At 33.9% G+C, this 11,015-nt stretch overlaps 2 protein-coding genes and 1 long non-coding RNA gene across 4 annotated transcripts; 2 read left to right on the forward strand and 1 right to left on the reverse strand.

The window, feature by feature from the left end:
* The first annotated feature begins 1,346 nt into the window (after nt 1-1,346).
* On the forward strand, nt 1,347-2,206 carry LOC149094353 (uncharacterized). The gene is made up of 2 exons (XR_016197917.1): nt 1,347-1,492; nt 1,575-2,206. It is a non-coding gene; the product is annotated as an uncharacterized LOC149094353 (long non-coding RNA).
* Nucleotides 2,207-2,774: 568 nt separating this feature from the next.
* LOC107368205 (uncharacterized) lies at nt 2,775-3,685 on the forward strand. Its single transcript, XM_015935981.3, has 3 exons — nt 2,775-2,878; nt 2,933-3,078; nt 3,161-3,685. Exon 3 carries the CDS (start codon nt 3,180-3,182, stop codon nt 3,588-3,590), a length of 411 nt encoding a protein of 136 aa, XP_015791467.2. The 5' UTR covers nt 2,775-2,878; nt 2,933-3,078; nt 3,161-3,179; the 3' UTR covers nt 3,591-3,685.
* A 1,498-nt stretch (nt 3,686-5,183) lies between these two features.
* On the reverse strand, nt 5,184-10,627 carry raptor (regulatory associated protein of MTOR complex 1). Of its 2 annotated transcripts, none has more exons than XM_015936144.3 (8): nt 10,394-10,627; nt 8,851-10,128; nt 8,660-8,770; nt 7,972-8,578; nt 7,686-7,811; nt 5,765-7,541; nt 5,551-5,680; nt 5,184-5,466 (listed from the first exon to the last, which is right to left on the reverse strand). In XM_015936144.3, exons 1-8 carry the CDS (start codon nt 10,547-10,549, stop codon nt 5,401-5,403), a joined length of 4,251 nt encoding a protein of 1,416 aa, XP_015791630.1. In that variant the 5' UTR covers nt 10,550-10,627; the 3' UTR covers nt 5,184-5,400. The 2 variants fall into 2 exon arrangements, with proteins under 2 accessions (XP_015791630.1, XP_015791629.1); XM_015936143.3 differs by having other exon boundaries at nt 7,972-8,581.
* Nucleotides 10,628-11,015: the final 388 nt, after the last annotated feature.

Below are 11,015 nucleotides of genomic sequence, written 5' to 3' on the forward strand. Positions count from 1 at the left end.
TCTAAACTATGAAGAATTGGAATCATCATGGAGGTGAATAATTTGAAAATAGTTTCTTTGGATTCTTTGATTCTCAACAATCAAACATTTTCTTGACTAAATTTTTGTTTGAACGAACATAAACATGATGGACACTAAACGAATTTTCACAGACCAGAAGCTAGTAATTTTACATTGTCTGGTTATTAAGGCAAGGCCATAGTAGCGGGAAAGTTTCAGCTAAAAGCTTACAGGTTCTATGGTTAACTTTTTGTATTTGAACTCGCTCTTCCAAAGGCGCGAATAGCGTAAAACAGATGGTTGAAATAACCGGAATTTACTTCGGAAACTTGTAAAAAATTACAGTGAACCTCTAACTGAGCGAGTCGACGGATTCTCGGACAACTTTTCAACTAAACTGGTCAGACCAGTCAACTTTGGTCCACTTGTCTTTTTTGTGAATTTCAGCTCAGACTTTCTATTGCCTTTGCCTTGTACTTTGTCTTTGGATTGTTTTTAACTTAAATTACCAAAATGAATGAAAATGATAGTAATTCCAATAAAAGTAAGTCTTGAATTTTGATGTATTTGATAATTATTTGATAAATTTAACTTCGGTTGTTTTTAGCTACAATAAGAGTGAAACTATTGGATGATTATCAAGATATTGTTATTGACTGGAATGCAAAGGAAAGTGATGAAATTCATAAATCAATTACAGCATTTCTCGGTGAATTTCGTCGAGTTTTCACTACCTTTAGTCAAATTTTCATTAGATTTAGTCAACCCGGTAGAGGGCGAGTCCACTCAAGATTTTTTGTCATTAGCTTTAGTCAGTTGTCATAAGATTTAGTCAAGTTTGCAAAAGGATTAGTCAAAACCCTTTCTCTTGTTGGACTTACAATTTAAAAGCTTCTTTTTGAATCAGCAAAATTGTTTTCAATTTACACACAATTTAGAAGACAATTTCAATTACGAAAAAAATTATAAATAAATTTAACATGAGAAATCGAGAAGCAAAATTTGAACTAGCAATAATTTTTTAGGTAGAAAAGACATCTTAAAAATACGAAAATGAATTGAAACTGATTTTGCTAATTCAAAAAGAAGCTTTTAAATTGTAAGTCCAACAAGAGAAAGGGTTTTGACTAATCCTTTTGCAAACTTGACTAAATCTTATGACAACTGACTAAAGCTAATGACAAAAAATCTTGAGTGGACTCGCCCTCTACCGGGTTGACTAAATCTAATGAAAATTTGACTAAAGGTAGTGAAAACTCGACGAAATTCACCGAGAAATGCTGTATTGAACAGGTAAGTACATTTTGTTTCTTTTGAACACATTTAATCATTAACATTATTCATAGCTTGCAGCATTCACAAGGATACCAAGTGAAAAGATTGAATTTTTAACGTTTACAAAGCCGAATCATGGATTACCTTATCCTGAAAATCCTTTTGCGCACAGTCTCGAACCGGACATTTCAATCTTACGTTATCACTGGAACTCTTGGTAATTATAATTCTTGAACAATTCATTGTATTATTAGTGAGTTATGCTTTAATGGACTCATCTTTTCTTATTCATTACACAGTGGTTTCAAGATGCAAGATATGCGAGATCATTTCTTTACAGATGGCGATTGCTTCATGCTCAATATAATGCTGAAACTATCCTTTGATTTGGATAAAGTTATCGTTTATTGTTATTTAGTGCATCAAGATTTAATTAATGAAACTCAATGCAGCAGATGTCTCTGTCTTCATACATGTAACAGAGCTTTTTTGGATAAACAAGCTGAAATATTCAATTCAGATTTTGAATCATATCTTCTTGCTCAACCTCGTGGAGTACGTCCAATCATGCTTGAACAAGAACATTTTGATTATAGTGAAAGACGAAAAAATGAAATCCTTGCAGATTTTAATATCGGACAATATTTTTATTCTTATTGTTGCAGATCTTATTATATTTCTACCCGAGGAACTATTAACAGACCTCAAAATCGTATCTACTTGCCATACCGTGGTTAACTCTGATTGTATCAGATTGAAATGTGTCATCTAAAATTTAATCCATTTGCAGCAAATAAAACCGAAATAAATTTTACAATTCATTGTATTTTAAATGCACATCATTCAATTGTTTCATTGGAATAACAATTTGTCCATGTAAGCTTCAATCCAAATTCAATCAATTGTATTATTAAATAGAAGATTCAATTTATTTGTTTCAAAAATCTATTCCCCGCAATTAATCTAAATATTTAGTGATTATAATTAAACCTTTGACCCAGACCAATGTTTCAATCTGCTTTTTACGAAAAGTTGAATCTAAAAACAAAAGTTGTCAAAAGCTAATTTTCACATACCAGAAGCTAGTAATTTTACATTGTCTGGTTATTAAGGCAAGGCCATAGCTTCACCTAAAGCTTACAGGTTTTATGGTTAACTTTTTGTATTTGAACTCGCTCTTCCAAAGGCGCGAATTGAAATTGAAATAACCGGAATTTACTTCGGAAACTTGTAAAAAATTACAGTGAACCTCTAACTAAGCGAGTCGACGGATTCTCGGACAACTTTACAAAACTTAACTGGTCAGACCAGTCAACTTTGGTCCACTTGTCTTTTTTGTTTATTTCAGCTCAGACTTTCTATTGCCTTTGTCTTGTACTTCATCTCTGGATTGTTTTCAACTTAAATTATCAAAATGAATGAAAATGATAGTAATTCCAATAAAAGTGAGTCTTGAATTTTGATGCTTTATATTATTGAATAACTTTTACTTCGGTTGTTTTTAGCTACAATAAGAGTGAAACTATTGGATGATTATCAAGATATTGTTATTGACTGGAATGCAGAGGAAAGTGAGGAAATTCATAAATCAATACTTGAACAGGTAAATACAATTTTGCTTTCTTTGAACACATTTAATCATTAACATTATTCATAGCTTTCGACATTCACAAGGATACCAAGTGAAAAGATTGAATATGCAACGTTTAACAAGCCGAGTAATGGGTTGACTTATCCTGAAAATCCTTTTGCGAACAGTCACCATCCGAACTTTTCAACTTTACCTTACCATTGGAACTCTTGGTAATTATAATTCTTGAACAATCAATTGTATTATCAGTGAGTTTTGCTTTAATGGACTCATCTTTTCATATTCCTTACACAGTGGTTTCAAGGCGCAAGATATGCGAGATAAGTTCTTTACAGATGGCGATTGCTTCATATTCAATATAATGCTAGAACTACCCTTTGAGTTGGATAAAGTTTATGTTGAATATTTTTTGGTGCATCAAGATTTAGTTGACGAAACTGAATGCAGCCCATATCTCTGTCTTCATACATGCAACAGAGCTTTTTTGGATAAAATAGCTGGAATATTCAATTCAGATTTTGAATCATATCTTCTTGCTCAGTCTCGTCGAATCATATTTGATGAAGAACATTTGGCGCGTGTGGACAGACGAAAAAATGAAATACTTGCCCATTTTAATATCGGACAATATTTTGATGATTATTGTTGCAGATCTCATTATATTTCTACCCGAGGAACTATTAACAGACCTCAAAATCGTATCTACTTGCCATGCCGTGGTTAACTCTGATTGTATCAGATTGAAATGTGTCATCTAAAATTTAATCCATATTGCAGCAAATAAAACCGAAATAAATTTTCAATTCATTTTATTTTAAATACACATCATTCAATTGTTTCATTAGAATAACAATTTGTCCGTGTAAGCTTCAATCCAAATTCAAGTCAATTGTTACAAAGTTCAACACAAGCATTTTGATTATTTTGAATAATCAAAGATTTAGCAAAGATGGTTAAAAGCAAAACTGAAATTTTTTGAATAGACTTCAATTTTCTTGGTTGAAAGTAAACCGATTGATAAAAGTGGATATTGAAACACAATTAAGCTCAAATCGATTTGCAGTTACACCAGAGATCAAGTTGATCCAAAGAGCATAAACAACTGCTGATGGAGGTTTTTTTACACAGCAATAGCAAATCTATGCTAAATCATGATGGCAACGATGATTTTACAAGTAATTTGAGCTTTTAAAAACTCTACAGTTGGAAAAATAGACTTTCATAATGATCAAACTAATCAATTAAGTTTAACTTGCAAATGATAAATTTCACTTTCACTTTCTTAACAATTTTCAATTAACTGTTGCTGCTTGTGGTCAAGCCGCAAGTCCAATCATTGTTTGTTTATACTTGATCTTTACTATTAAGATTTTTAGATAATGTTTCATTGAGTTGTCGTTTAATCAATTCAAGTGAAAATTGATAAAAGACAAAAGCTGTGAATTCAACACACAACTGACTTCCTTCCCATCCTTCAGTATTTCATTGACAATCTTTGTGGATCTCTGAAAATCTAAAAAACTCAACTGCTTTTCATTGTTCAATTTTTTTCTTTCACTTCAACCGATTACTATGTATTTAATGTTACTTTTTTGTCTTGACACTTTGTACTTGGCCTCAGTCTTTTCAATGATTAGTGATTATCAAGTGAAAAAATAGACAAGTTAATTTAAGAAGAAAAAATGTGTTCGATCTTCCATCTTTACTGAATCAACCAACTGAAACACTGACTTTTGTAGCATTTGTGATGCTTCGGTAACAACTAAACCTCACATGGTGATCCTTTGAATGGTGTTTCATTTAATTGCATTAATTATAACATAAATGATTAGATTATTCTTGGAGTATCAAAATTTGAGAAATTCTTATGGGTTCAATTCAAGTTCTTTCAAGTGATGTTTGTCATAAGATTGTATCAATCAATCATTAATGGTTAAATTTATCAGATTTGACTGATTAAAGCTTAAATTCATTAAATCTTAATGTTAACAATCATTTACAATTGTTGAGGATAGAAAAGGTTTTATTTTGGTCAAGATATAATATAACATATATTATGGGTTGTGTTTTATAATGCATTTGACGCGCTTGTTTATCTCCAATGAGGTAAATCATTATTAACATAATTTTTATTAAGGTAATACCTTAGATTAACTTGGATAATCTCGAGTAATTAATAGATATGATATCTGTCATATGATTTTGCCAATAAACTAAGTGAATCCTGAACAATCCTGATACGAAAAATTATAATAGCACGCTTTGATGGATGAAATGATGAAAAATCGAATTGTTTCATATAAGAATAAATCAGGGCTTAAGGGGCTGGCGGATTTATTTTATTGAAGATAGACAAAAATGTATCCCTTTAACTTTTATGCCCATGAATTGCATTGATTATCATTTTTAATTCGTTGTTTCTTTTAGTTTTTGTTCAGCTTCTAACGTTTTTTTACACAAGATCATTGAAAAAATTGATTTTTTTTACAATCATTATCTTGTTTTTTAATCACTATGGCTAAGTTTAATTAGAGTTAATAAACTTTTGGTGATGAATAAACAGAAATGTATGAATCTTTACAGCCTGCTGCCAGATTGACCTAATGAAGAAGAGAATTGAAAAATGTTAATAGTTGAATAAACTAATAAACTAGCAAGTTTTCATGTAATTAAAATAAACTTACTCTCAGGGGATGATAAGCTAAACAGCTAATTGGGCTTATTCTTTGACTCATAAACCCGTCATGGTATCTGATAACACTGCCAGGAATGGCATCGAGAGTGTAAATATGAATTGATTGAGATGATGTGCCACTATAAAAAAAAGAGATTGAATAGAAAATTTTAATTAATTGTTTGACAAGATAAAATAGTTTGATAATATAATGATGAAAATACCAAGCAAAAACGTCGGCTTCTGGATGCACAGCCATGGAGGTAAGACCTTGTGCTACGTTAATAGTTTTAATGGCAGTAGGAATCCTTTTGTCCCAAAATTTAACAATCCCTTCGGTACTAGCAGAGAGTACATTAACATGCTTTTGATTGTCAGGGTAAAGATGGGCACTGACAATCCATTTAGAGTGATCACGAAAAGTGAGTATCCTAGTATCATTAGGGGAACATCGTTCATCAAACAGACGGATAGTTCCGTCTTGACAGCCAGCACAAATAATGGCTCCGTCAGAACTTAAACTTGTAACACTACAATCAGCTCCAGTGGGTAAATCGCGAAGCATTGCTTCTCTTTCTGAATCCCAGATTCGTATTGTTTTTGAATCACCAGCTCCGATTAAATGACATGATTTTTGGTTCCAATAAATTTTGGTACCAGACCCTCCTTTTGATCCTGGAGGTCGGGTAAGTTCGTTCAAAATTTGAAAGGCAGTAACCAATTGAGGAGGTGAATTGTCTTGTTGAAGACTGTGAATTTTCCATGCTTTAACATTACCGTCATCACATGCAAGCAAAAGTATAGTTATATCATGAGAGTTGACTAATTGGGATGATGTTATTCGACTTGTATATGAATTGGCATTAGAAAAAGTTCCCAATAAGCCAGGAGTTGAATGGCCACTGCTGTAGCCGAAATTGTTGTTACTATTTGAATCCCACGTCCAAACACTAAATGATTCACGTTCAGCAATAATTAAATGAGGTTCATAAGGATGAAATTGGATTAATGATGGAACTGATGAATTTTTTTGTAAAAATATTTGCTCAACTGTTCTTGTTGGATCAGTAGTTGAAAGCTCGTCAACTGCTGCACGTCTAACGTAAAAATTGCGCATTAAACGCCATTCTTTTTCTGCATTACTGGCACTTTCGGGATCACTATTTTCCAAATATTTAACACAATGATCATTAAAATATTTAATACACCAACCAATGAAATCAGTTTTAACCAAAGGTGATCGATAAGTTATGGCACTGGCATTATTTTGATCATCTGTGGTCATTGAGTTGTCTTCAGAAATTCTGATGTTTGGTTCACGACCAAATATTTTTCTCTTTCTAGAGTAGGGAGTTAAGAAGGAAGTAAATTGAGCATGGGAGGGATAACCAGTGCCTCCAATGGAATGACGACCATGAACAAAATTATTAGTACTTGGTGCACTTGGAGTGGTCGTTGTTGTTGATGATAATCCTACACTAGATGAAGTGGATGCGATGGGACCATGTGCTCCCCCTCCTCCTCCCCCTCCATCACCAGTTCCACTTGTGACAGTCCCAATGGCACATTGAGAGCTTTCACTACCCTGCCGTTCCCGTGAATTTGTTCGCGATGATAAACCTTGTTGAGTTGAGTTTGGTTGAGGCGGTGATTCGCTCATAACAAATGTTGGATGATTCGCTGGAGATGAAGGTTCAGATGATGATGGGTCTGATCGTGATTCTTTGTAAGAATCATTAGACAGAGCACTTGGTGGTTGCACTTTTGATTTGATTTCATCAATGATAACCTGTGCCATTGAGGCAACATCAGGATGAGGATCATTACCAAGTCCAATTATTGCTTTCCAAATAGTTGAGTAAACATTTGCAATGCCACTAGTTCCAAGTGTACCTGTACCAAAGGCTGTCAATGAGTTCGTTGAGCTTATCCTTTTAATAGCTGTTATATTATTGTTATTATTATTGTAGGCTGGTGGTGTCAGTGAATCGCCTGTCACAACTTAAAGTGAGTAAGTAAGCAAATGGACAACGCAAAGATATCGAAAATGTTAAAAACATAAAGAAAAGACAAGTGCAGTATTATTAGTCATTAGTTGATCAAAGTTCAACAAATTATTCAAGACATAACTGTTATAAAGCTTACCATTTGGGAGTGTAGGGTTGAAAGAGGTATACGGGGAAAATAATTTCATCAGTCTCTCTCTAGAGGCAACCTTACGGAGACCGAGGATATTAGAAGGAGGCGTTGTAGCGGCATTGAGCAAACCATCTTGAAGCATAAGAAAATCGGTATAAATGGAAAAGGGCAAACGGTTATTGAGAAGCGTTTGAACGGGGAGACAAAAATAAGTAATTAGTTAATTAATGGAAACAGCAAACAATTTCATTTTTAAATTATCATGCATGAGATAAATGATCTTTGTTTTCACCTCCTAAATTTGGAGCATTATTGGGTTGAAGAAGTTCTTTTGATCTGTCTTCTTCCAACATCTGATAGGCCACAGCAACAAATTGATTCTCAAATAACAAGATTAGGCATTGAAGGGCGACAACCAACTCTTTCCTTACTAATGGACTTCCATCATTGGATACAGTATTGATAAGAGTTATACCAATGCTATGGTCTATTGTATTAGCGTGATCCGTCCTTTCTCCAGCACCTGTAATAAATGTTCCAAGAGCAAATACGGTAGCGGCACGAACCTCAGGTATATCATCATTCAAAAGAGGGAAAAGTTTCTCATGAGCTGAATCACGGACACCACACCAACGAGCTGCATCATAATTATTCCAGGTAAGACCAAGACATATTGTTAACCACTGACGCAGTTGCGGATTTGGGTCAGTGAGTTGTTCAAGACAGATAGCAATTAAACTTCCTTGAAATGCAGCTTCCTGGCCAGGATGATAACTACGAACAATACACGCCAATACAAAAGCAGACATCGTTCGGTAGTGAGCAGGAAGGTTGGTGTCACAGAGTACATTTAGGAAATATTTGTGACCATTGTCACGAATAAGCTCTTCTTGACAGCTCTGCTTTAAAATAAAATAAAGATATTGAAAGAATAAATGAATAAATGTTTAATAGTAAGATGTTTTATCGAGAATATTTACCCCGTCAACAGCTAAAATTTTGGCCCATATAAAGACGAGAAGCGGCCTCAGCTCTCTAGCTGAGCTTTGGAGAAGTTTTAACACATAAGGAAATATACCGACTGATAAGGCCTGTATGTAATCGAAAGCATTAATTGAAAGGGATATAAGTTTCAATTTTGATATTTAATATTAAATTGTAAAACACTCACCATATTAACAGCCCAAGGACCTAAATCAAGAAATCTACCAAGAAGCTCGAGAGCTTTAAGACGATGAACCTGGCTTAAAAGAACTTGTAAAACAATTGGCAATTGTTCTGGATGATTAAAATCTGGATTATGACTGCTATCAATTGTAGCACCAAATGTTAACCATACTTGAAATGCAGTGAGTTGATCTGAAAAAAATGAGCTATGGCGATATTGAGCGGTGGGATCTTGTTTAATCAATGGGAGTTGATGTAAGCAGTTGTCAACAGCAAGGTCCCAGGCTTGCCACATTGGATGATGATAAGTTGAAGGAAGTTTGGGACTAGAGACTGGAGTACAGTTATAAGATCGCATAATACGATCGGCTAGTAAAAAGTTTCGAAATAAACTGGCTACTAGTAAATCTTGCCGAAAAAGTCGTTGAAAAGTTTCTCTAGGTAGAACATTCCAAGCAATAGTATCAGTGATGGCAGTGAATATCCAATTAAGTTCTCCCAGCATAGTTCGACGGTCACTTAAAGAACCGGGAATACTGTCAAGCAGGTCAAGATTGATGGCAGGTATTAATTTACTTGAGTTTTGCATTATGAACCACCTTAAAGCAATTCTTAGAGGTGTAGTAAGACACGAAGTGAAGAGGTCAGCGGGAAGATCAGGATTCATGGGAAGTATCTGATCAGCAGCACAGGCTGCTAATTGAATGCAATTCTTATAATTTGGTGGGGATGCATGGGCTAGATTAACATTGGCCAGGTTTCCTTGATTTCGAGCTGCATTCAAGGCTATCTGATACTCTCTTTCATGTTGAATAGCAAATTGATTGAAAGATTGGACAATAAGGCCGGCACAGGAACAATCGTAAACATAAATAGAAGGAGATCCCATCCATTGTTGGAGATCATAAAGAGAAAGAGGTATATATTGAGTGTAAGTTTTATTGAAAACCCAAATTTCGCCATTAATCGTTGGTTTTGGGACACCATGTCCATTATAATGAAGTAAAACTCTGTCATCCTTGGCCCCTCTTCTCAATGAAGTACAGAATTTCTTAACATCTTCAACAGTAGGGTCCAAACTTTGCTTATATCTGGCTCGAGGTTGCCATCTTTCATATTGTTTCTGAAGTTCTGTTCCTATTGCTTCCAAGGCTTTTTGAGGTGGCATGGAGAATGGATCAATCCAGCATTCTAATTTAGCACAGGGTTGAGTTTTGAGAATATCAGGAGGATCAACACCAACATTAAGGCACAGGACGAGAGCTACGCTCACAGTTTTCATCTAATTCATGATCAATTGAAAAATATTAAGAATAAATAAAAAGATAGGAAAAAGAAATCGTGAGTAAAGAACAAGCGATTGGGATAGAGAATCAGATGGAATAGCAAAAAACAAATACTAAATACAGCTAGGTTTGAGATGGAGCTTGTCTAAAGGTTACGAGGAACATTAATGACCGATATACATGAAAATGGAGCCCAATTAATAAGATGGATAAATAATTAAGTTGAATAATGATTTTATATTTAATTAAATTAAATCTTACCCTTTCTTTCATCCTCCATGAAACTGAATTTGGTGGCATACCTTCAAGCTTAGGTTCCAGCCTAAGTGCAGAGAAGGCAACGGGAAGATTCCAATCGGGAAGAGATCGTATATCTTCCATACAATCAGGTTCATAGTTCATAACCTTGTCCCGCATTAATTGACCAAAATAAGTTTAATCATTCGTTTAAAAACACATATTAATCAGCTCAATTTTATTTCATGTTTAGTTGACTAAGATTAACGTTTATTATTGATTTTATATACTTTCTATCTCAAAACCTGACCAGTTTAACGAAAGGTGGCGCTAATAAATGTCTCTTTAAAGCTGATATGATTAAGATTTGTTATTTACATTTGGTTATGATTAATTTGATTACTAACAAATCAAATAAAGAGACGCTACAGTTTCTAAAAAATGATAAGAATGCGTTCATCATTAATTTTGAACCAAAATCTAAAAGATTATCGTGCCAAAGTTAGCGCAATCTTATTGTTAGACTTTTATTTCAGTGAAATTATTCAGTTGTCTAGTTTTGCTTCAAAATGTCAATAATAATACGATTCGATCATTGAAAACAAAATTTTCCTCCAGTTAGCTGATTGTTAAAATTGCTTTAATC

Source organism: Tetranychus urticae, chromosome 1 (genome assembly GCF_039701765.1).
Source record: "Tetranychus urticae isolate SD_2017Ah chromosome 1, NJAU_TeUrti_SD_1.0, whole genome shotgun sequence".
In the NCBI taxonomy this organism is placed as follows: domain Eukaryota; kingdom Metazoa; phylum Arthropoda; class Arachnida; order Trombidiformes; family Tetranychidae; genus Tetranychus; species Tetranychus urticae.

What these genes read in the sequence shown, in the direction of transcription:
- LOC107368205 (XM_015935981.3), top strand. Translation starts at nt 3,180, where the DNA reads ATGCGAGATAAGTTCTTTACAGATGGCGATTGCTTCATATTCAATATA.
- raptor (XM_015936143.3), bottom strand. Translation starts at nt 10,549, where the DNA reads ATGCGGGACAAGGTTATGAACTATGAACCTGATTGTATGGAAGATATA. An exon ending in AAATTTTAGCTGTTGACGGG is followed by an intron (nt 8,582 to 8,659) that starts GTAAATATTCTC and finishes TTTATTTTAAAG; the next exon opens with CAGAGCTGTCAAGAAGAGCT. An exon ending in CAACCCTACACTCCCAAATG is followed by an intron (nt 7,542 to 7,685) that starts GTAAGCTTTATA and finishes ACTCACTTTAAG; the next exon opens with TTGTGACAGGCGATTCACTG.